The 27111-nt window shown below is 35.2% G+C and overlaps 1 protein-coding gene across 5 annotated transcripts in view; it reads left to right on the plus strand.

The window, feature by feature from the left end:
• Positions 1–27111, plus strand: part of MAP2K4 (mitogen-activated protein kinase kinase 4) — a 143525-nt gene that overhangs the window by 102484 nt on the left and 13930 nt on the right. For all 5 annotated transcript variants that reach the window (XM_044004751.1, XM_044004747.1, XM_044004749.1 and 2 more), the window contains 3 exons: positions 8282–8401; positions 10347–10398; positions 18052–18179. In XM_044004751.1, coding sequence (XP_043860686.1) covers positions 8282–8401; positions 10347–10398; positions 18052–18179 — 300 coding nt within the window. The remainder of the gene's footprint in view (positions 1–8281; positions 8402–10346; positions 10399–18051; positions 18180–27111) is intronic.

A 27111-nucleotide genomic window follows, 5' to 3' on the forward strand; every position in this document is an offset into this window, starting at 1 on the left:
GTGTGACCCTAGCCAAGTCACTTTACCTCTTTCTTTTCATTTCATTTTTCTTTCATTTTAGGGTTTATTCAACCCTAAAATGGAGACAATAATAATACCAGTCTCACAGGGTTGTTGTGAAGATCAAATTAAATATTTGTAAAAAGTGTTTAGCACAGTGCCTGACATAAAAGTAGCCATTTCTTATTCCCTTCTTTCTTTTCCATTAGGCTTTTATCATATGCTTCTTTGTATTTTCAACAATTTTTTTATGTGTGTATGTCTTATCTCTCCAACTAAATCAAAAGCTTACTGAGGGGAGGATTTTATCTTCTGTTTTTAAAAATTCTCCCATTGTACCTATTATGGTTCTTATACGTAGCAGATGCTCAATAAAATTTTGTTTTAATCGACAGAAAGTTGTTTTTATATATAGTGCCTTTAATTATAGATACAGTAGATACTGAATAATAATAAATATTTATTGACTCTGGTCTAGTATAGCTTAGAGGTATTGGTAGTTTGGGGGGCATTTTTGGGGGGTCATTACAGTTTAGCCCCCTTTCATCAGATGATTGTATTTGAGGTTTTCTTTCATTTATTGTTTTCAGTGAAGCAAAGATGTTATACTTGAGAGCTAAAAACTCCTATTAATGTAACTTCACTGGTCTAGTCACATCGTGAAAAAAGGAGTGCTCAAATCAGAGAAAACAAATAATTGAGTGATGAACACATGAGTTTCATTGTAGATATGTTGGGGCAAATGTATTTAATTAAAGTTTACAAACCAAGTTATTTCAGATTTATCTGAAGGTGCTAGCCTGATTGATTGATTTAATTCATTCATTCATTCATTCATTCATTCATTCATTTATTCCATTATTTGTTTATTTATCTTATGGTACACTGAGAGTTAAGTGACTTGCCCAGGGTCACACAGCTAGTAAGTGTCAAGTGTCTCAATTTATTTATTCAGCACTTGAGACGGGTATAATCAAACTTTATAGAATTACCGAGTACAAAGGTTGAAAGTGAATTTGATCAGCATGTCCAAAATGTGAGAATTATGGAGCCATTATCTCAATAATGAAAGAAAGTAGTGTAGGTAAACAAAATTTAAGTACTGTTTTATTCAGTGATTTTAAACATATTCAAATTAGTTAGTAAAAGGGTAAAAACATAAAGATATAAATGTTTAATAAAGTCAGATAAATTTACATATTAAAACCATACACATTAAAACCAACAAGACAGCTTTGAAAGTTACATGCTGAATTTATTATACAATGAAGAATTGTTTTCCTTTTACAGAGTTGTTTTGAATGTTGTTTTTATTTTTCTTAATATATATTTTAAAATAAAAGCATCCTGTTAACAGTGGTCACAGGTTTAGGTGTAGTCCTCTTATTTTTCTTCTTTGTATGTAGAAATGCTCATTTTGAAGGCTGTTTTAAGTTTATATTTTTTTTTTTTGGCAGGGCAGTGAGGGGTTAAGTGACTTGCCTAGGGGTCACACAGCTAATAAGTGTCGAGTGTCTGAGTCAAATTTGAACTCAGGTCCTTCTGAATCCAGGGCCAGTGCTTTAGTCATTGTGCCACCTAGCTGCTCCTGCTTAAGTTTAGAATTTTAAAAATAATGCATTCTTATGTGAGATTGTTTGTTCATGTCTTTCATGTCTATTTTTTTTCTGTCATAAGTCTTCCATAGAAGATAAATGCTGGAGACTTTACTCCTAGGCCTTTTAAAATCTTGGAGCCACTAACGTACTCAGGTTGTCCATTGGTTATGTATTGGTCTCATCTACTTTTCTGATCTTATGTTTCTTGGTTGATATTTTTTATACCCCTTTAGACAAGCTTCATTGGTAATATGTGACATTTGGGCCATTTTCAACTTTGATCTTTTTTCCTCTTAAGGAAAAAGATGGGGTTTTGTGTTGGTCTTTGAAAACTCTGTAGTTGTTTTGTTTTGTTTTTTAATTGGTGAGGCAATTGGGGTTAAGCGACTTGCTCAGGGTCACACAGCTAGTAAGTGTTAAGTGTCTGAGGCTGGATTTGAACTCAGGTCCTCCTGACTCCAGGGCCAGTGCTCTATCCACTGCACCACCTAGCTGCCCCTCTGTATAATATTTTAAATGAATTATGGATTCAGTTAGATAAGAAATTGTTCCCTCACCCCTTGAAAACTGTTTGAGTTGATTTAAGGCCTCAGAATAGTTAAAGAAATGTTACCTCCAAGCATTGAAGGATGAGAAATAAACAAAGCTAGGTGATCTGATATCTCTACATCATACAAGGGACTTTCATGTTCTAGCTAATAAGTTGTTAAACACCTCAGGTTACAAAATTAAGTTTTCAACTCCAAGTTTTATATTCATAGCTATAGAATCATTCAGAATTTAATATTATCTTAAAATTTATTTCAGAAATAAATTGTGAACTTTGAAAATAAAAACAAGTACAGACTAAGAAATGTAGAAAATATACTCAACTGTCGAGTATCTACTTATTGTCTCTTTTTTTCCCCTTTCTCAGTCTTTCTCCCAATTCCTTAGCTACAAATCATAAATTCTTAGAGATCATCTAGTCATTTTTTCAGCCTCAAGTAGGAATGTATTCTCCAACATCGCTGACAGGTGAAAGTGCAGGACTTTGGAAGGCAGCTCATTCCATTTTTAAACAGCTTCATTTGTTCATTTCTGCCCACAGCCTATGTGAAATGCAGGAACTGGAAGTAGCTTATTGGATATATTCTCCCTCTTCATTTCTGCATCTTAGTAGGTGGTATAGAATTCTGGCCTTGAAATCAAGGAAAGATCTGAGTTTTAATCCTTCCTCAGATACTTAATAACTGTGTGACCCTTGGCAAATCACCCCTATTCTCTTTTTTCCCCCAATCTTAATAGTATTTTATTTTTTTCCAGTTATATATAAAGATAGTTTTCAACATTCATGGGGGGGGGGGAGGGCTTTGGGGGTTAAGTGACTTGCCCAGGGTCACACAGCTAGTAAGTGTCAAGTATCTGAGGCCAGATTTGAATTCAGGTCCTCTTGAATCCAGGGCTGGTGCTTTATCTGCTGTGCCACCTAGCTGCCCCCCAACATTCATTTTTATAAGATTTTGAGTTCCAAATTTTTCTCCTTCCCTTCCTTCCTTCTCCCCTCCCCAGGAGGGCAAGCAATCTGATATAGGTTATATATGTACAATGACATTAAACATATCCCTAATCTTCCTTTTTTTTTAGGCAGTTGGGGTTAAGTGACTTGCCTAGGGCCACATAGCTAGGGTCAAGTGTCTGAGGCCGGATTTGAACTCAGGTCCTCCTGAATTCAGGGTTGGTGCTTGTCCACTGCACCACCTAGCTGCGGCCCCCCCCCCCCCCCCCCCCCCCCCCCCAAATCTCTTTAGCTTCAGTTTTCCCATCTATAAAACCAGGATAATTGTACTTTCCTCACAGGGTTGTTGTAAGGATAAATGAGATAAAATTTACATATGGTTTCTCGCAAAACTCAAAGCATTATAAATTTTAGGATTTAGAGAATTGTGTATGATGTGAGATGTTCAGTTGTTTCTGCATGTTGTGTATCAGTATTCAAGTTTTGATGATTCCTTTATAGTATAGTTTCACATCTGTTACTGCTTTTGAACTGTGCATACTCTTTGATCCAGTGATAATACTACTAGATCTGTACCCTAAAGAGATCAAAGAAAGGAAAACAACCAATACATCTAAAAATTTTGATAGCAGCCTTTTCTTTGGTGGCAAAAAATTTGGAAACCAAGGGATTGCCTGTTAATTGGGGAATGGCTAAACAAAGTATGGTATATGAATAAAATAGAATGCTATTGTGCTGTAGAAATGACAAAATGGATAGTTTCATAGAAACATGGGATTTCATAAATATAAGTATAAATAAACTAAGTAAGCAGAACCAGGAAAATAATTTATACAAACAACTTTGAAAGACATAAGAACTCTGATCTGTGCAATGACCAATTATGATTTAGGGGATTGGTGGTGATGTATGTGCTTCTATCTTTTGACAGATAGATGATGGACTCAAGATGCAAAGTGAGGCATGTATTTTGGACATGGCCAACATGTGAAATTGTTTTGCCTGACTATGTATATTTGTTACAAGAGTTGCTTTTTCTGTTTGTTTTTTTCATTTGGTGAAGGAGTAATGTAAAAGAGAGAGCAAATAAATACTTAAAACATTTTTTAAAAGGAAAATCTTTGTTAAAGAAATTAAAGTGAAATAGAACACTATGCACATTGACTACAGTTTTATAAAGAAAAGGAATTTTGAAAGAACTCTGATCATTACAATGAATTGCATTGATTAAACTTCTGAGAACAATGAAGCGTAATTTCCTCTGCCTGAGAGGAGATTTTTGGTGCAGATTAAGATACTCATTTTTGGACCAATGTTTGATGTGTTTTGCTTGACTATGTTTTATTTGGGGTGAGTATGTGTTGGGAAGGGGGAGTGTGTGTTTTATTTGAGAGAGGGTTTTGAGAGGAAGAGGGAACTTATATCTAGTGATGCCAAAAATAAAAAAGAGAATCAAAAGGGTCATTGTAGCATTTTTTAGAAAAAAATGCACTAAAGACAACAGAAAATGAAGTAAAAAAAAATCTAGCAAGATAGCTTTGAAATTACATTGGTTTTATTCTTTTTCAAAATGTAAGCTTCTTATGGTAGAGATCCATGGTTTCATGTGCAATCTTCACTTTCTTTTCTGTGTATGGAAATACTGGTCACTAAGTCACTTAGCATTTATTAAGTATTTCCTAGGTATTGTGCTATACTGTGCTAAGAATGTGAAGAGGCAAAAAAGAGTTCCTGCTCTAAAGGAGCTCACAATCCAAATGAGATGACAGCATGAAAGCAACTATAAATACAGGCAAAATACAGTGAGGATAAACTGAAGGAGAAGAAAGGAACAGAATAGGAACGGAATTTTCTGGTTTGCTTACACCATTTGGTGGAACTTCCAGTTTTTATTCTTGTATTATATGTTTTTGATGATCAAGATCCACTTTATAACTAACTTTAACTGTTTCAAACTCATTATGTTCCTTTACTCTGAGAAGCTCTCTATGAAATATATAGATTTCTTCAAAACTTCCTCTGTCGACTGCAAAAGACTAGCATGAAACACTCTCCAATCCTTATATGTTGTTTTCTCATTGCCCCATGCTCTTGTCCTGCTATATCCAACTGTGCTGTTTGGTTAATGGATCTTCAATTGTTGGATCATGATTTGTGACGCACTAGGACTGGACAAACTAGATAACAACTGCCAGTTTACTGGTGCTGCCTTCTGACAAGCCTATACTTCTTCCTGGAGTCATCCCACCAACCTGCTGTGGCCATGGGGGCTAGCTCATACCAGTCCTTGATTACCTTTTACTCTTCTTCCCATCCCTCCAGGGTCTAGGGCCCAGAGGGCTGGTTGGGCACAGGGATCCTGGGCAGGTGGTGATGACTTCTCATGTTTGTTGGTATTTATCAAGTTCAGAATTTTAAAAAAATTAAGAAAGTACACATATAACTTTATTTTTGGTTTGCGATTTTTTCCCCCAAGCAGTTGATCCTCTTTCCTATTGTAGATATCTTTTGAAAGGATCTCTTTCTGCCTTGTAGATGCCGTATGTTCCCTCTGCCACCATGCATAGTTGGTTTAACTGTTACTTCTTCTCTGGACTTTGACCTGCTCTTCTCACTCCAACACCCTTTTATGATGCAATTCTATTCATAATCATATACTACTCCCCTCTATAAGACTTGATTTTATATTCTAAACTGATGCTGATCTTGACTGCCATCTTAGTTTACCTGGCAAGGAGAGCAATATTTCTTGGTTTTTTGGTCTTCCAGTTGTGATGCTTGATTTACACTAGTTAAATTTTGTTAGGAAGTAGTAATATTCCATGTTGCTATCTTTTCCTTTAGTAACTCCTCATTTATTTTGGCTTGTTGGAACGATTTCAATTATGTTTTATCTTTTTTGAACTTGTATTAATTTCAGTGTTCTAATAAGCAAATATTATAACTGTACAAAGATAGCATACTCAGAAATGACTCCCACCTTTATAACTATTAATTTGCTCTTAGAATATAATCACTTTTACTTTTGTGATGTTTTTTGGTGTTGGCCATCATGTAGTATGTATATTCATTTAATTTGTAGAATTTTTTAAACTTTTTAGAATTTCTTTACCTCCTCATTCTCTGTAATGTTGGTACATAGGCTGTGGTTCTTTGTTTTTACTTTTCTACAAATGTTTAATTTTGAACCTGGCAAAGATTACCAGGTGATATGTCTTATGTTAGGATTCATAGTAAAACCAATTCCACAAGAACCTGTGAGAACTTCCTTCCACTTAGCTTCAAAGTCATTTTGTATTTTGGTTTTATTTATAGCAAGAATGTTGGCATTGTAATGGTTCAGTTCCTTCAGTAATGTAACTACTCATTACTAAATGGACAATGATCTGACATCTACAGTACCAACAATTAAAGTTAATGCTTATAAATGGTCTAAAAACCTTGTTTTTTGGCACTCCCTTTCTCTTTTCTCACCATAACTGCAAAAGTGGAAAGTTGGCTACATACAGAATCAAAAGCCAGTTTGTGGTTTTTTGTGGGTTTTTTGTTTTTTGTTTTTTTTTTTACTTTGGATTGTTAGGACCAGTGAATTCATCACCAAGTGATTAGCCTCTTGTGCTTCCCTATAGCCTAGCTTGGCTACTGACAGAACTTTATTTGAAGTCTTACCTACCAGCCTAGTAAAATCTGTCAGAGCTTGTATTCCATTGGCATAACCATCAAGAATTCAGGACAGTTTCTATGCCTAGATGAGACCATGGGGTGGGACTTTATAAGATGTAAGAAAACTAGTTTACATCTATGTCACACTAACACTGTATTATTAAAGATGCTTAATGTTCATTATTTCATTTTGTTCTCAAATAGCAGCCCTGTTATAAATATTTTCCCATTTATAGAGAGGAAGAAACTTAGTTTCAGAGAGAGGAAATGACCTGCCCAAGGTTACACAGCTTGCTAGTGGCTGAACTAAGCCTGGGCCCACTGTCAGAGGTTTGCAGTTAAGATTTTGTTTTATTTAATAGCATTTACAGGGTAGCATTTCTGTAATAGAACGTCACTTCATTTGTCCTTAGGAGAAAGCCATTAGTAATAGTGCTGCTCCATTGGTTACAAATTCTCTACAACACAGCTTGAGAAACACGTTTTGAATCTTAAGTATTGTATATTCTTGTGCACAGCTGGTGGGGAGGCAAAACCGAAAAAGCCATATTTTTGGCTGTCAGCCTTTTAAGTCTCTTCATTCTCATCTACCTCTAACACCTCAACCATCTCCCTAATAAAACTCATCTAAGATAATCACTATTCAACCTCCTTTCCAGCAGCCTTCTCATCTTCTTGGCCTTTTACCCTCACTTCTGATTGGTGAGTCTCCATGTGGGCTCCCATTTTACAAGGTACTTGGGCCATGTTCCCTTCACTCCAAACTCCCTCTTTGCTCTCTAGATTTTTCTACCTGTTCCCCAGAAACTTTGTTCTAGCTTGGGTATCTTCCCATCTCTCCTTATCCATCACATCTTCCCTGTCTGGCTCCCTTTCATATATTGTCTTTACCTGTTAGCTCCTTGAACATACAGACTTTTTGGCTTCTGTACTTAGCACAATACCTGGTGCATAACAAGTGCTGAATAAATATTTTATTTAAGTCCCTTAACCTTTTTGGACCTCAGTTTCTCATTTTGAAAATGATCTCTCTAAGCCTAATTATAAAATTCTATGATCTTATATATGAAAACATCCAGCTAGTAAGAGGAAAGGGTTGGCATTTAAAACAAAAATGTTATCGCTTTAGTTCATAATGTCAGTTCAAAATATTTATTTTAATTTACTGACTTTTATAATAAGATCAGCACCAACCTCTGTTGTTTCAGATACTACAATGTATTCATTATTAAAACTTTGTTTTTAATTTGTTAAAATTTTATTTCCTATTTCAAAATATACATCTGACCCTATTACAGTTTAATCAAGGGTAAACGTAGACTTAGTTTAAAAAAAAAGATGGCAGTTAAGAGATTATTTGGAATTTTCTGCATAATACTGTTATAAAATGTTAAAGAAGGAAAGAGTAGTTAAAAACCACACACAACCAAACAGATTCTTATCTAACATGACTAATTTGCTATCTAAAGTACTTGGGTAATGCTAATGGATAATTTAAGGATAATGGATTTTCTTTTTTTAGGGTGACTGTTGGATCTGTATGGAACTCATGTCTACCTCGTTTGACAAGTTTTACAAATATGTATATAGTGTATTAGATGATGTTATTCCAGAAGAAATTTTAGGCAAAATCACTTTAGCAGTAAGTATCTGTTTTTTATTATTTCCCAATGATATTTCAAATATTAGACCTCTTAAAAATTTTAAAGAATTTACTAAAGAACAATTATATCACATCCACTCATCTTCTTGCAGAAATGTCTTAGAGAATAATTGATGGCTTATAGATATGTTCTGCCTAACATTATTACTTGGGTTTATGAAAACATAATATTAGGCAGAATAATATCTTCATAGAAGCTGGGCTAAATAATTTTGTGGCAGTTTCTAGCTTCACACTAGGTCTCAGTTAAAATATGTAAATGATATTATTTTGAAACTAGTTTGGTTGGAGAAAGGTTTAGAGGTCTTGTATAAAAAAAATTAGTATTTGTACAGCACTTTGCTTTAACTGACCCAGTGAACCAGAAAGTAGATCTTGTTATAACTTGGAAAAACAATTAATTTTAGTTGATTCTTTTTTCCCTTGCCACTTTTGTTTTTACCTTTTCCTGAAATTTCATGAAATACTATTCATAGTTATCATCCCTCAAATGATCAGCATGGTTGTGGTTATGTTTTGTACTTTGTTATTATCAAATTTAATTCAAGTCCTAGTTTCTTCCCTCTATTAATTTTCTGGTGATTAATAGTAAAACTGAACAGTGATCTATTATATCCCAGATGTGACAAGAGCAACAAAAGAATAAAAATGCATGGGTTTATTACTCAGTTTCAGGGCTCACCAATAACATGAAGAGTTCATGAGAAAAAATCTTGAATAAGGGTTTGATATCCAAGATATATAGATATCTAACAGAAATATAGAAGACCAAAAGCCAGTAGATTCGTAGTCCAAGAATACAGTTTTCAAAAGAAGAATTGCAAACTATTAACAACCTCATGAAAGAATACTTTAATCACTAGTTAGAAAAATAAGCATCAAAACAACCCTGATGCTTTACCTCATTAACCAGCAAGTTGGTAAAGATGGTAAAGAGATGAGAATAGTCAGTGTTTGAAGGGTTGTGGAAAGACATTAGGCATTCAAATACAACCATTCTGGAAAATGAGTTAGTATTATATAAATAAAATGAATATAATGTCCACATCTTTCACCCAGAGATTCTACTGTTAGACAGGAACATGCTTGTAATAACAGCTTTTATAGAAGCAAAGAATTGAAAAAAACCTGATGCCCTTCGATTGGGAAATGACTAAATAAATTGTAGTACATGAATGTACAGAATATTACTAAATGTAGGAAATTGTGAATATTACAAATATAGAGACTCATGGAATTTCATACATGATCTGAAGCAAACAGGGCCAGGAAAACAATGTAGACAATGAATTTAACAATATAAATTGAATTAAAAACCACCAACAAAATAATTGATAATACCACAAAATTATAGAGAATAAGTTTCATCCCAGTATAAGACATATGAGAAAACACCACTTTTGCAGAGGTGGGGAAGGCATGGGGGTAGAGGGTCCATGGGTGAGGAACATGGCATATATTGTCATTTTTCCTATGTACTGATCAGTTTTGCTAGTTTCTTCTTTTTCTTTTTGCTGTTAAAATAATTCTTTGTTATGATGGCTTTCTTGGTGGGGGGGATAGGAAATTTAAAAAAAAGTTCATAATGTGGGGAATTGTCTTGTTTTAAATTACTAGTAGAAACTTAGCTGGTGAGATGGATGAGGGGATAATCCTCTCCTCCATTTTATGCTAGACATTTTTATTCTTGAAGAAGCCGAAGAGTACAACTTTCATTGACCTGTTTATTAAACACATCAGTTATTTTCTGTAACTGTCAAAGAGCAAGAAATATAAGAAACTAGATTTTACAAATTATTTCTAACTAAAATTATAATAGATTACAAATATTTTAATAAGGAACTTTTAAAAATTTAGAATACTTAAATGTAATTTCTCCTAATTGATATATATTTCATTCCTCTTTCTGTTTTTTTTTTCCTAGACTGTGAAAGCACTAAACCACTTAAAAGAAAACTTGAAAATTATTCACAGAGGTAGGTAGGCATGGGCATTCTCTTTGTGAAAAAGATTAACTTTTTTTCCCTTAATTTGAACTATCATTGAAAATTATGCCACATATATTTTGGTATAATTTTTCTTTGAAAGCTCTTTTGCATTGTTGGCAGCAGACACCATCTGCTCTTAAAAAAATTCCTTTTTTTATCCCAGATAGCTCAGTCTCACTAATACGAAGTTTGGAAATGAATTCAAACTTTCTTACCATTTGTATTTAAGGTGTCCTTTTCATTCATTGTGAAGAAGTTTTTCTTGATATGGTACTATAATAGCTACATAAACAACTACTTTAAAGCTAGGTCAGAAAACTAAGATTGCCAAATGAAGAATTCCACAAACTTTCCAAATTGGAGTAAGGGGACTAAGTTGTTTTATTCTTTCACCAATACACCAGCCTGGGCAAAACTGCTCGTCATCATTAGGAGGCACTGCTCTGCCTCTGAGGTACCTAATTTGATGTTCTTCCTCTTGTTATTTTCTTTGTAAGATCTACCCAATAACTGTTGCAGGCCATGTTTCTCCTCAAGTCACCAACTTCTCATCTTTACTGAGAAGATAAAATATATGCAACATGAGCTCTCATATTTACTCTCATTTTCATTTTCTAGCTGTGTGGTCATGGGCAAGTATGCATTTGTAAAATAGGAATAATAATTGTGTTATCTTCTTCACAGGGTTGTTTGAAAGAAAGTGCTTTGTAAACCCTAAAGTGGTAAAAATCAGCCAATATAGATAAAATTCTTTTGTAAACCTTAAAGTGTTATATAAATCCTAGGTATTATTATTATTATGAAACTTGAGTAGTTATTCCCCCCAGTTTCAAAGAAAATAATGTTCTACTTCTTCATGCAAATCTAGCCTTTTCACTTTGGCTTTTGATCTATCTATTTCTGAATCCAGAGGGACAGTGTTGCCACTTTTAGCTCCTAGTTCTCTAGCATCTTTATTAATCTTTCCATCTTCCTCTGGCTTTAGAAATATGCATGTGCATATATATATATATGTATATATATATACACACACATATGTATATATGCATACTTGTATATGTAAATTACCATCTATGCACACATCTATAGATATATTTTTATATATCTATATCCATATCTATATATTTGTCACAATTAAAAAAACAACCCAGCCAACCTTCATTTTACCGTACAGCCTCCTCAGCTTTGTTCTCCATCTGTCCTATTCTATATTGCTGAACTAACTTAATGCATAATCTATTCTTGCTGCCTCCATTCCTCTCCACCTACTCTTTCATCTCCTTAAAATCTGACTTCTATACTGAGCATTTCATTTGCATTATACTCTTGAAGGTTGCTATTGACTATAGTTAGTCATTCACTATAAATTTATTCAGCACCAGCCACTTGTATCATAGCACTATGCTAGTTTCTTTGGAGAATACAAAAAAAGTAGCAATGGTCAAGTCATACAGAGGTCCACATGAGTAGGGCAGATAAAATGGAGTGACAAGTTCATGTAAGATACTGGTGGGAATAAGATCAAAAAAGTATACTGGGTTCAGATTGTGAAGGACTCTTTTTTCAAACTAAAGAGTTTGGACTTTATTCTGTGATCTTGAAAGTGTTTTGAAGGTTTTAGAAGATTGGAACAAAAAAAATGAAACATATTATAGGAAGATTAAGCTCTCAATATTGTTGAAGAAAGGCAGGGAGATCAATTCTGGACCTTTAGGGTATCTACCTTGAGTGAATTTACAGTATTATTGGGAGACCACACACACACACACACACACACACACACACACACACACACAGAGTTATATAACAATACAAGATGATAAAAGACACATTCTAGGCAGTGGGCCTATTGAACAAAAGCAGAGAAATAGGAGACAAGAAACTCAGAGAAAAGTGAGTAGACCAAGTTAGCTTAGGTAAAAAGCTTAGGTAGGTAATAGTGGACAGTGAATTCATAAAGGTAATTTGGGGGCAAAATCTGCACATGCTGGTTATATTAATTTCTTTATCCTGTACCTTAATGTGGAGCCAGTGAAGGTTCTTTTTTTTTTTTTTTAAAGTGAAATTCTTAAGAAAGAGACCAGCATGAGGAAATCACCGGGAGACTAGTTAGAGGGCTACAATGCCTGCTAATTCATAGCACATGATTTTGTATTATTCACTGTTCTTTAATCTTTATTAATTAGCCATAATCTAATAAGGCAGGGATATATATTGCTTATATTTGCCATGATATCTAGTAGAGCCTTCTCTGCTTAGCAGAATAAACGCTGACTGGTCTTGGTTGCTTTGGGGAGTAGTGGAATGGCTAGGGATGGGAAGATTTAGTTAGAATATGAATATTAGTACCTTGATTCTTTGGGGCTGAATCTCATAAAATCAGTGCTCTGATTTTTTTGTTTGTTTTTTTTCACAGTGGTTAAAACTTATTTTGATATTTATACTTTCTGGTTCTTTATATACCATTGATCTCCTTATTTACTGTTGTAGTTATCCTGACACAAATTGTCATAAAGGACTGTGCTCTCTTTCACATAACTTAAAATTTGAAAACACTTTTTAGCAACATCAAGCACAGAAACAAATTTATGTAATATGTAAGGTTTGAGGCAGCATGGCACAGTGAATGTAGATGGTCTCAAATCCAGGAAGGCCACCTTTGACATATAGTGGTTGTGTGACTCTTGAAAACCTTCAGTGGTTCCCTTTTGCTTATAGGATAAAATACAAGCTTTTTTAGTCTGGAGTATAAGACCTTTTACAGTCTGGTCTCTACTTATGTTCTAGCCTTTATTCACATTGCTCCCCTTATATACTATTCCATCCAAACACCAAACTTAACATGATGCTTCCAAATTCCATGCATTCATACCAGCTGCCCTTGATGTTTATAGTGCACTCTCTCCTCCTTTCCACCATTCAGAATCCTTATCTTTCAAGGTAAAACTTAGGTGTCCCCTTCCTAAGGGAAAATTATGTCTTTCTCAGATTTTACTTGAGAATTTGTCTGGATATCTCTTTTGTCTTCAACTTACCTTAACCTTGTATTATATTTCTCTAGGTGCATGTCATATCCTCCCTCAGTAGGCTATAAAGTCCTTGAGGGCAAGCACTAGTCATTTTTGCTTTTGTTTCTACTATGCCATGAATATAGCAGGTGCTTAATTTAATTAGCTGAATTTGAATGTGTTGTCCTCCTGTTTGAATCTACAAGTGCTCTTGAGATGATCTGCCTTAACTGGATCTTATGCTAAGCTGTCTCTGCAAGTCTGTTTTCTTCTCAGCTGCATTTTTCTTTTCTTTTGTGATGCATTACTGATTCGAGTTTCTATTCTCCTTAGTTGTGTTTTACAAATGAGCTTGTATTCTAAACCTTTGCTATCTTTGGCTGTCGTCCTGCAATTTGGCAGTGAGATTGTATTTGCTGGCTGAGACAATTACTAGGCTTTTTGTCTTTTTAATATTTGTAACCATTTTGCATTGGTTAAACATCCTAATCATAGTCCTACTGTCCTACTTTTAATAGTCATCAGCTTATTTAAAAATAGCTCTGGTTGGAGCAGCTATAATCTTACACACGCTGTCTTTTCATCTTAATCTTTTCTTCCACTTTCATATTTATTTTGACCTTTGCTCTAAACAGTTGATGATCTGACTGCACAGAGACAGCTGATTCTGAGATGACTGCTACCTCTGTAACCAGTCATTTCTTGTCTATTAAGGTATAGTCAACTTTGGTTTTATGTTTGTTTGTTTGTATTCTGTGTTTTGTAGTGTTCACCATGGCAGCACCTTTTGATTCAACTTGAAGAAAAGTATTCATCAAATACAAGTATTAGTCTTCTGAATAATGCACAGGCCTTTTGCCTCTTTCATTTCTCAATCCTTAATCTTATTTTCCAGTCATATTCACAGAATTCCCATGAGCCCAATCTTCACATTGAACTGATAGTAATATCAAGTTATGTATTGACCTAATTAGGAAAATCCTATCCTAGTTTACATTAGAATTTTCTACTTATCCATACTCTGAAATAGTTCTTGGCTGATAAACTTTATTTTATTTTATTGTTTGCTTTTTACTCTTTGGCAGTACTGAAATACAAGATGACCAAATACCATATAAAATAATATTTCTGATTGCTTTTGAGTACACTTTGAAACCAATTTCATGAGCTCTCTGCATTACCTCGCTCTGTGATCTTAATCCAGGCTTCAGTTTTCTAAGCTGTAAAAGGAGGTATGTAGAGAAAAGAGAAGACATTGAGTAAAAAAAAAAAGACTGATTCTTAACATTCCATTTTCTGTTCCTCTGCCACTGGAAAGGGATCATTCTGTGTTTTTATGCATTTTATGATTGACCCTAACCGAAATAACTCTTCACCTGGCTGTCAAGTTTGTAGTGGATGAGTCACTTTACACTTAGCTAACCTAAGTCCTCAGATATTTTTGAAATTTGAAATTTTTCTGGTATGGTCTTTGAGAACCAAGGGTCCTTTTCATGCCAAAGGAAGACTACTCCTAAATATCTTTGGAATTTGAGAATTGTTGGATAACAGTCTTCCTGACTCCATGACAGATCTTCTTTGGAACTACATCTCATCTCATCACAGGATTTAAGAGACCAACAATAAGCCTCTCTTTGTGCATGCTCTTTAGCAAGGAGGTAGAGCCCCTGTCACCAGAAGTGAACAAAACATGAAGTCCCCTGGAAAAGGCATCAATATGTAGTCTCAGATCCATGGGGAGTTCCCCAAATTAGCAGATCGGGGCACTCCCCCAATTGTACTCATTATGTAGGGATAGGGACTGAGCAGCAGGGATCTTCATTTATTTTTAATGATTTCATTGGCATAGAAAACTCTCAGGTGAAGAATTTCTCTCCAATACAGGTCGTTAACTTCTCTGCAATTTATATCTTTAGAGAGTTGCTTAAGACACCATAGGTTAAGTGAATTGCCTAGTGTCACACAACTAATACATGTCATAGGCAAGTCTTGAACCCAAGTCTTCTTAGCTTCCATGTCATCTCTCTGTCCCTTATACCATGCTGCCTCCATTACACATGGACCACAAATTGATTCAGGATCTTTGGTTTCAGAAATGAAATCTTATAACCAGAAAAGAAACAGTTACAACACTGAGGATAACTGTGACTTTCTTATTCTAAGTGACTCTATAAATATTCACAGGAGAATGATTTTTATTAATCAGGTTTTTAATATATTTGAAGAGGTTAAAAAACAATTATCTAGAATTTCACATGCACGCACATAGCCCCACAGTACTATCTGGGAACAGAAGGGGAAAAAAGACATTCTCATCTTGTCACTGAAACAAATCTTCCCTGAAATTCTTACACAGTCAGAGAAACCACTGTAAATAGTTTTGAAAAAGCTAAAATATTATGGAGATGACCCTAATTCAACATCTCACAAAAATCATCTGTGTCAGGGTAGTTGTCTGAGGAGAAAATATCATTTTCAGAAATCCCCATTTTTCTAAATGCCAGCCCAGGGCCATCAATTCGAGGGCCAATTATGCCAAGTGGCATGACACAGTGGTAGAGAAGCACACAGATAGTTTACTCATTTGGTCTTGGCCGAAAGCTTACCTTTGTTTATTTTTTTGTGTCCACTATTTGAAGGAGATTCAGGCAGTATTCTTTGAGGAAAGCTGACAGAGTAATATATAGATTATACAAAAAGTCTTTTGGGAGCAAGACTTAATGGGATACCCTATTTAATGAGGCTAGAAAAATAGATTAGGGTGAAATTGTAAAGGGCTTTGAAAGTTAAGTAGAAGAGTCCTATAATATGATCTAGAGGGAATAGGAAACCATTGAGTAGGGGAGTGACGTGGTGATAACTGTGAATAAGGCAAATCACTTTGGCAGCTATATGGAGGATGGATGAATTTGAGTGGGGAGAGATTTGATGCAGGGAAACTATTTAGGAGGTTATTGCAGGTAGTCCAGGTGTGAAGTGATGGGGACCTAAACTGAGGTGGTAGCTATTTGAATAGAAATAAGGTATTGAATAAAAGATATATTGTTGAAGTGGTAAAGGAAAGTTTTTGCAACTGATTAGAGATGAGGTAAGAAGGAGTGAGGAATTGGATATTATCAAGATTACAGACCTGAAAGATTGGAAAGTGTTGGAGATGGTGGTACTTTAGATAGAAATTAGGTCATATTGAATTTGAGATATCTCTGGGATATCCAGTTTGAAATGTCTGATAGGCAGTTAGTGATATGGAATTGAAAGTCAGGGGAGAAACAGAGTCTGATTTAATATATTTGTAAGTTAATAGAAATGATGATTAAAACCCATAAAAGCTAATGAGAATGTCATAGTAAAGAGAAGAGGGCCTATATCAAAGCCTTGGTTAATATTCTAAGTTAGAAGATGTGATCCTAAGATTGTGAGTGGCCAGGTATAATGAGAATCACTGGAGACCAGTGCCATGAAATTCCAGAGTAGAGTATTCAGGCAGTCAGTAGTCAGCAGTGTCAAATTTAGAAAGGTCAAGAAGGCCGAAGGCTGAGAAAAGACCATCAGATTCATTGATTAAGAGAGAGCTTTTAACTTTAGAGAGAACTTCAGTTGAGTGGTCAGGTCCCATATCTGGCACATTCTGGCTGTGTAACCCCTAAAGAAGAGACACATTTCACTTCTTGGTTTCCCAGTCAAATCTCTTAAGACTTATGTTGCTGAGAAGGCAATGACCTGCCTTTGATAAAGGAAGTTCCTTACCAGGATCTCCCAGGCAGATGAAATCACACAAAAGTCTGTTGTGGGGGAGGAGGGGAGGGTTGGGATGGGGAAGAAATGAGAAAAAACTACACATATGATTCCATTGGAATAATGTAACTCCTCTCATTACAGGTGAGTTACACCCCCTTTTCAACAACTGGGCACTAAGAGGTTAAGTCACAGGCCAGTAAATGTTAGAGGCAGGACTTGAACACATATCTATCTTTCTGATTTGAGGCTTGCTGTGTTTCTATTACACAACACTTTTTTTCCTCTTTATGTGTGTATATGTTTATATAAAAGTGTTTTCTGATAGTTCCTAAAAAAAATCCTGTATCAAACCCATCCCCTCATTTCTGTAAAAAAAAAAGGCATAGACATTGCCTGAATATTTCCTATAAAATGCTTTTATTACTATTTACGATTTATAAGGAAAGACATTTGGAAAAATCATGTTTTCCTTATTTGAATGCAAATTAAATCTTTACTTCATGTTCTGCTTTTTAAGGATAAGAAAGTCACCTTTCATCCATATTTGTAGATTTTTCAGCTTGTCCTGTAAAGTCAACTTTGGCCATGTTCTGTTTTTGTAAGGCATAAATGATCAAATGTTACATTTTTTTTTTTCTTTTGGGATTGGTAGATCAAGCATTATACTTATAGTTATTCACCATAGAGATTTTCTGGTGTCTCCTCCCCCATTTTACAAATGAGGAAATATTATAGAGCTGTGAAATAACTCACCTAAGGTCACATAGCTAGTAAGCATTGGAGTTAGTAAATACTAACTTAATGTTTGCTACATATAGTTCCTAATTTTGCTATTTTTATTCAGTGTTTTTAAAAAATTGCCATTTATGTAATGAATTTAATTTATCTTTTACAGACATAAAACCTTCTAATATTCTTCTGGATAGAAGTGGAAATATTAAACTCTGTGATTTTGGCATTAGTGGACAACTTGTGGATTCCATTGCCAAAACAAGAGATGCTGGGTGCAGGCCATATATGGCAGTAAGTTTATTGTCTTAATTGGTTTGTATGTTAATTATCATGTTGGTGAATTGATCATTTTTTCTACAGTACCTTTTTAGGAAACAGCCTTCTGTTTACACTGTACTACCTATCTAGAATGCTCTCCCCATTTCTCTCCACTTAGCTAAATTCTACTAACTCAGCTCAAATCCTCCATTTGCCAAAGTGATCTTTCCAACTTCTTTGAACACCTATAACATATAATGTCCTTACCAGTTGTTTAGCCCTTATACATAGGCTTGTGAATGGTCAATAACTTTCTCTGTGTCTTTCTGTCTCTCTGATTTATTCTTTGGAAACAGGGACTGTGTTATATGAAGCTTTGTGATTATGCAGTACTTGCCAAGCTCAGTGCTTTGCATACAGGTGCTTGGCAAATGTTTTTTTGGTGATGTTGCTTCTGCTGATGTTCATGTTTCTCAGGCCAGTATTGAAAACATTTACATTTAGAGCAGACTTGGTGGCCTTGAATTTTTAGCAATACAATTATTACATACATAACTATCATCTCTATTCAGTTTTCACATGTTACAAAGCTAGGAGGAATAGCTTTTGGAGGACTGGGCAAAATCTAAGGAGAGAAAATTTAATAGGCGTAAGTAATTTTACCTTTATGGGTGTTTTTTTTAAAGTCAACTTTACAAGTATAGATGTGCTTATTTAACATTTCATCTGATAAAAGTCTATGAGATTTCTAGGGGACCGTATCATCATATGGTAGTCAAAGGAGTGAATGCTTGAAGATGCTCAGCCTCATTATGAGGTGGAATGCAAAGGACTGTGTCCTGCCATCAGTTGTATTTCTACAGTAGTGGTGAGCCTGAGAGTGTCTTCAAGAGAGTGACCCCCTTGAGGAGGAGCTTTGAGATTGCCAAGTGAGAAAGAAAAGACATAGCCAGGATTCTATAGCTGCCTTCACAAATTTTTAAAGTTATATTGTGTAAGAAGAATACTTGTCCCTAGTAGGTAGAACTAGTAGCAATGCCTAGAAGTTACATGTTTTCATGAATGGAAAAGTTTCCTGACAGTCTAAAAGTAGAATGGGTAGCTTTGTAAGGGACCCCCCTAATCGATGAAGAAACTGAGATAGAGAGGTTGAGTGACACTAGCCCCAAGTCTTCTAACTGCTGTTTCTGCTGTATCACATTGTTTATGATAGTTATTTCTTCCTGACTAGAGGCCTTAATGCAAAGGCCACTTTGAATGACCACTTGTTGGGTATTTAGAAGGAATTCATATACAGGTAGGGATGGGACTGAATAACTTGAGGTCTTATCCAGCTCTGGCGATCTGTGATTTTGTAGAAATTAAAAAAAAATATTCATTGGCTGGAGCAGTTCTTCAAAATCTCCAAAACCAAAAAAAAACATAAATAAAAATGTCTAAATTTAGGCCATAGAAGACTAGTGTACACATATGGGATTAGAGGAAAGAGGTGGGAGCTTCATAGTTCATATAAAAAAAATCAGGACCTGCCTTAACACCATTAATGTAGAATTCAGGCCCTGGGAACAGGTACTTTGAAAGAGAAACAAACAAACTAGAGTTTACTCAAAGGAGAGAGGTTTGTGAAGGACTTGGATTCTGTTTCATGAAGAATAGTTCAAAGAGCAGAGTATTTATTTGAAAAACTGACACATGGAAGAGGGAGTTGATTTATTCCATATTGTTCCAGAGGCCAGAATACCAACTAATGGGTGGAAGGTATAGAAAAACAGATATCTGATTTATACATTCCCAGGTATCAGATGTGAATCCATTGTTTCCAAGGCCTCTGTGCAAATTCAACCCTCATTTTACCTTGGTGGTGCAATATTGCCATCTAGTGACCCAAAGTGATATCATCAGAGTATAAAATAGAGTTAGTGCATAAGAATAAGGAAGATCATGTAATCCTTTTGTGTTTTGGGTAAATGATTCCTTTCAAACTGTGCTGACGTTTCTACTTTTACTATTTGTGAACATTCAGACATTCTGTAGTGATCAAATTGTTCACTGAGAGGAAGTCTATCCCATGTCTTTTCCCATAACCCAGTTATCCCAGAAGGGGAAAAAATCATCAGCTGTTCCTGTAGTATTGTGTATCACATTTGAAGCAACCATTTCTGTTTATATTATATAATATAAAAATTGCCAGGCACTGTACAGCAGAATATCATAGTTCTGAGAATGAAATATATTTCTCAGTCATCTGCTCAGTGATTTTATTTACTCTTCTTGAGAGCAGGGATTGTTTTTGTTTTTTTTTTTTAATCTTTGTATCTCTCATAGTAACTGATACATTGTAGGTGTTTAATAAATGTTTAATTGATTATTCTAGTAAGGGCCAGAGAAAGAGTGAGCTACAGCTGGCAAGTTAAGCATAGGACAACAAAACAGCTTTTTTTGTTGCTGTGGATTAAAAAAAAAAAGTTACTTTAGGGATGGGGGGGTGTGGGGGCAACTAGGTGGCACAATGTACAGAGCACCAGCCAGTCAGTAGGACCTGAGTTTCAATCTGGCTTCAGATACTGTGTGACCCTGGGCAAGTCATTTAACTCCAATTGCCTCTAAAAATATTGCTTTGGGGAAAAGAAGAAAATTAAAGAAGGGAAACAACCACTTATTGCTCTGAGAGGATGTGGCAATGGTAACTGCCCTAAGAGTTCCTTAATTACCAAAGATAATTCCCTCTGGATGGGAAAGGACAATGTAAAAATAGGTAATAGGGAGTTGATATCCTAGGTAAGGCAATAGTAAGAATATTATTGAGCTGCTCTTGATGAATTCAAGTCACCTTACTCAGATGAATAACATCCTTGATTACTGAAAGGACTGGTTGATATGATTGCTGAGGCACTGTCAGAGATATTTGAAAGTTTGTGGAGAATAGTTGAGGTACTATAGGAATGGAAAATAATGAATGTCCCAATTTTCAAAAAGATAGAGGAAATCTGAAAACTATAAGCCAGTGAACTTGAAATTCCTGAGAAAATTCTGAAGTACATTACTAAGTAGAATGATTAAATAATATATAAAGGATAAAGTAGTGATTACAAAGAGCTATCAGGATATCATTTAGAAATGGTCATGCCAAGCTAACCATATTCCCTGTTTTGATAGTGTTACTGTACTAGGAGATCAGGGGAATATGGTTGATATAGTTTACCCAGATGTTAGCAAAGTGTATCCTGCTTTTCTAATGGAAAAGATTGAGATATGTGGGCTCTAAAGTACTCAAATCCTCCCTGTACTGATGTGATCTGTGAGATGTGTGTGATTTCTGACATTGTAAGAGTACCAGTGGAACATTTATTTGCTCTGTTCATCCACATGGCATATCTGATCATGTGACAAGCCCATACTTTCTATCATATTGATGACATCCTGAAACTCTTCTTCTTCTTTTCTTGATTATATGTTGAATTTTGCTCATCTCTACAATATACCATTCCTGCCTTTGTGTGATGCTCATCTTCTTTCATGGCAATGATGTTCCAGGTCACACATGTTAATACCAGTAAAATGTTCATATTGAAAAGATATAGTTTTGCTATTATGGAAAGTTTGATGTCAGTGCTTTGCAATTTCCCTAAAGCCACCCACCCTATTTTCTTCCATTTTCATTCTATGCCCAAATTCTTAGATATCTATACCATCTGTCATAGATATTGATATTATTGGACAAGTTATATAGGCTGTCCATACATATGCATGATGAAATATGGACAGTATATATCCTTCATCTTTCCTGTGTGGATGGACATTGTAAATTCCTTTGAGTACTTAAAAATCTCTTCCAGCAAGTTCTTTAGTGTTTGGCGATTTGGTATAAGCAGTATGTGCAAATAGGAGCGATTTTATGATCCAGTGGGAAATTGTCCTTGTTCTTGGGGATCTTCTCCATCACAGTGAACAGTACTTTTACCAAACAAATATTTCCTTGTTTTATGTCTCATCTGATGATTATTATCAGAATATAATTGAAGAGTATAGGTATTTTCTCTCATTAAATCTTCTTAGGAATCCTGAATGATTTTCATTTACATATGTCAGCTACTTTGGCATATTGCTCAAAATAGCATAATTAAATGGATTCAAAACTAGTAGATGACTAGAGAGTACTTATTAATAATATCATGCCGACTTGTATGCTAGCCCTATTGCATAATAAGTGCTTATTAAATACTTGCTGAAGGGTGATTTCAGAAAAACCTGTATTATATGAACTGATACAAAGTGAAAGGAACAGAAGTAGGAGAACATTGTACACAGTAACAGCAATGTTGTATGGTGATCAGTTATGAATGACAGCTATTCTCAGCAATAAAATGATTCAAGACAATTTTGAAGGACTTAGAATGAAAAATGCAATTTGCCTTCAGAAAAAGAACTGATGGAGTCTGAATGCAGATTGATGCATATTTTTAAAACTTTATTACTTTTGGTGGGGTTTAAAAAATTTTTTTTGGTCTCCATTTTTCTTTTGTAACATAACTGATGTGGAAACGTTTTGCATGACTGCGCATGTATAACCTAGATCAGATTGCTTGCCTTCTCAAGAAGAGGAAAATGGGTAGAGAGACAGAATTTGGAACTCAATTTTAGAAAAGTGAATGTTGACAATTTTTTGCACATAATTGAGGGAAAAAATAAACATTAAATGTAAAAAGAAGTACAGAAGTGCTTGCTGATTGATGGCATTCCCTGGTGATCCTTGCTTATTTCCATCCTGTTTAACATTTTTATTAGTGATCTAGATAAAGGTATGTGTGGCATATTTATCAAATTTACATGTTTTACGAAGATAAGAGAATCAAAATCCTAAAAGATGTTGAAAGTCTAGTGAATTGGACTGAATCTTAAAAAAAAAAAAAGCTTTAATAGGGAAAGATTCAAGTCTTGAATTCAAAATTAGATACATCTAGTCTGTAAGCTCAGTTTGAGTAGGGATTGTCCCATTCTTTGTGTATATATATGCCTAGCACCTAAGCATAAATTATGTTAAGTAACATAATAGTTACTTAACAAATCTCCTTCCACATGACAGTGCTTTATATACATAAAAGAGCTACTATCTCTTCTTGAACTTTTATTTTTTCCAAGATATGTGTTCCTATGTCCTTCAATTAATTCTTGGATACCATGATCAATATCCTTTTTGTTTTTTTGTTTTTTTGTTTTGTTTGTTTCCAAATTATTTATTTATTTTTGTGGGGGCAGAGAGGGTTAAGTGACTTGCCCAAAGTCACACAGCTAGTAAGTGTCAAGTGTCTGAGGCTGAATTTGAACTCAAGTTCTCCTGAATCCAGGGCTGGTGCTTTATCCACTGTTCCACCTAGCTGCCCCAATATCCTTTACCATATGAACATAGTCTCTTATCTTATTAATGACCTTCTTAAAATGTGGCACCTAGAACTGAATAATGTACTCTAGGTTATCATACAATGCTACAGTCATCTCTTGTTATGTATATGCTTTCTCTTTACAGAATTCTAGAGGAATTTAGGTTTGCATTAGTCTTTTTTTTCCTTTGGCCACCACATTGCAGCATTGACTCCTGTTGAGCTTACAATCCATTAAAAACCTCAGTTGGTGGAATAGGGGCAGCCACCTATCTGGATTCTCCTAACATTGTCCCCCAAACAACTTTGAAATAATGCTTCAAATCAAAGTTCGAAGGGGCAGAGCCAACAAAAAGTCAGGGTGAGATATTTTTCCACCCTTAACATAAGAGGTGAGGCAGAAGTGGATATCATCGGAGTAGAGGCCTGGTGGAGATCTATCTGAAGTCAACACATGTGGACTGAGGCAGCAGAAGCTCCCAGGCCAGAGAGGATAAGGAGGTCAGGGAACTAGTCAGAAAGAGATTACAGGGGAACTTTTGCTGATACTGATTGGCAACTGTATTGCCCATATGCAGTTCCAGGATGGAGAAAAGCATTGGGGGTTGTTCACAAGGGAGCAGAGGCTTTGGTCATAGTTCCAAAGCAAAGAGGAACATGAGCACATGCCCTTTCCTTGGTGAAGATCAGAATGCAGACAAAGAGAGCAGTGACTGCACCTTTCCTAGGATCACACTAACTTAGAAGACTCCAAAACTTTGCAAACTCTTGGAACTAACTCTAAAAATAGCACAAAATCCCCTGAAGCTTGGGACATTGCCTCTCCACTCTGAGGTGAGCAGAGCCCAACTTTAACAAAGTTCATAATGAAGAAATAAGTTGGGGAAATGAGCAAACAACAGCAACAAAAAACGAATTTGACCATAAAAAGCTATTATGGTTGCAGGGAAAAGAAAGGCATAAACTCAGAAGATGACAATATGAAAAATTACTAAAAAAGCCTCAAAGAAAAATGCTAATTGGATCCAAGTTCAACACGAATTTTTGGAAGAGTTAAAGAAGGAGATAAAGAGAAGTAGAGGAAAAATCTTGAAAAGAGAATTAACAGCTTAGTTAAAGAGGCATTAAAAATACTGCGGAAAGGGGCAGCTAGGTGGCGCAGTGGGTAAAGCACCGGCCCTGGATTCAGGAGTACCTGAGTTCAAATCCGGCCTCTGACACTTGACACTTACTAGCTGTGTGACCCTGGGCAAGTCACTTAACCCCCATTGCCCTGCAAAAAAAAAAATACTGCAGAAAATAACTCTGGAAAAACAGAATTGGCCTAATGATAAAAGAGGAACAAAAATTCACTGAAGAAGAAAAGTGCCCTTTAAAAAGTGGAATAGTTCAAATGGAAAAGGAGGTACAAAAGCTCATGAAGAAAATAATTCCTTAAAAATAAGAATTGAGCAAGTGGAAGCTGATGACTCCATGAGACGTAAAGGAATAATAATACAAAGTCAAAAGAATGAAAAAAATTAGGGTAGTTAGAAGGAGTTTACATAGACCAAAGTCATGGGTGTGAGTCTGTTATGTTGGAATGATTTTCCAAAAAAACTAATAATGTGGGGAGAAAGGGGGCTGCACTAGGAGAAGGGGGAAGGGAGGGGTAGAATGTGGTAAGTTATCTCACATAAAAGAGGCATACAAGGAAGAGCTTTTATAGTAGAGGGTAAAATGCAGAGTGGTGGGCATGGGGAAAGGTGGCAGGCAATGCTTGAACCTCACTCATTGGAATTGTTCAAAGAAGGACGACTCAGTTTGGTATAGAAATGTAACTTAACCAATAGGGAATTAGGAGGGGAATGGCATAAGAGAAAGGAGGAAGGATGGTAAAGGGAAGAGTGAATTAAGAGAGGTATTGGTTAGAAGCAAAATAGACTTGAGAAGGAACAGGATAAAAAGATGAAAAAGGATAAACAGAACAAAATGGGATGGAGGGAAATACACGTTTTAACTGTGAATGTGAATGGGATGAGCTCACTCATAAAAAGGAAGCAGTTAGCAGAATGGATTAGAAAATAGAATCCAACTAACTAAATATTGTTTATGAGACACACTTGAAACAGAAAGACACAAACAGTTAAGATAAAGTACTGGAGCAGTATCTATTATACTTCAGCTGAAGTAAGAAATTAAATAAAGAGCTATGGTAGCAATCATGATCTCTGACAAATCAAAAGCAAAAGTAGACCTAATTAAAAGAGATCACCAGTAAACCACATCTTGCTAAAATAGAGAATGAAGTCATATAGAAAATTGTTAGTTTCTCTGATAAGAACTCATTTCTCAAATATATACTGAGTATAGAACGAAGTCAAATTTATAAAAGTAAGAGCCATTCCCTAATTGATAAATGGTCAAAGGATATGAACAGGCAGTTTTCAGAAAAAGAAATTAAAGCTATCTATAGTCATATGTAAAAATACTCTAAATCACTATTGGTTAGAAAGATGCTAATTGATACAACCACCTCACATCTATCAGAAATGACAAATCTTTGAGGGTGGAGTTGTGAACTGGTCCAACTATTCTGGAAAGCAGTTTGGAATTATGCCCAAAGGACTATAAAACTCTTTGACTATACAATAACACTACAAGGTCTACATCCCAAAGTGATAAAAGAAAAGGGAAAAGGACCTATATGTACAAAAATATAGCACCTCTTTTCGCGGTGGCAAAGAATTGGAAATTGAGGGACATTAATCAATTCAGGAATAGCTGTACTGTTGGGCTATAAGACATGACAAGGTAGGGTAGTTTCAGGAAATACATGGCAAGATCTATTTGAACTGGTACAAAGTGAAGTGGGAAGAACCAGGAGAGCTTTGTAACAGTAACAACAATGTTGTAATGATGATCAACTGTGAAAAACTTGGCTACTCTGATCCAAGACAATTTCAAAGGACTTATGATGAAAAAATGCTATCTTATTTCCAGAGGGGAGAGTACTGATGGATTCTTGAGTATACTTTGAAGTATAATTTTCTCACTTTTTTTTTCTTGCTATAAAAATATGACTAATATATTCGGCTTAATTTCACATGCATAATTTACATAATTTTACTTGCATTCTTGGTGGGAGAGGTATGGGAGGAAGGGAAGAATTTGGAACTCAATTTAAAATGAAAAGAATGCTAAAAAATAGAAACAAATTTTTGAGAGAAAATAACCTGTTATTTTTCTGATGAACTGCTAGTAAGCCATTTTGAACAATCAAATTGATATTTTGAATCAATTTAAACTTTATCCCTATTAAATTTCATCTTTTCTATAGCTCAGTATCCTAATTTTTCAGGATCTTTTGGGCTTCTTATTTTTATATTTAATGTGTTAGCCATATGTCACAATTTTAAGTCATTTGTAATAAGCATACTATCGATGTCTTTCTCCAAGTCACTGATAAAAATGTTAGCTACCACTGAACAAAGTGGCATACAATTAGAGATATCAGTGGCTAAGATAGTCATGTGGTAAAGAAAGCTCTTAATCTCAGGCTGTTGGATTATACATTTCTCCATAGGCAGCAGCCAGACTATGTCTAG

The sequence above is a fragment of the Dromiciops gliroides genome, chromosome 4, assembly GCF_019393635.1.
Source record: "Dromiciops gliroides isolate mDroGli1 chromosome 4, mDroGli1.pri, whole genome shotgun sequence".
NCBI classification, from domain to species: Eukaryota; Metazoa; Chordata; class Mammalia; order Microbiotheria; family Microbiotheriidae; genus Dromiciops; species Dromiciops gliroides.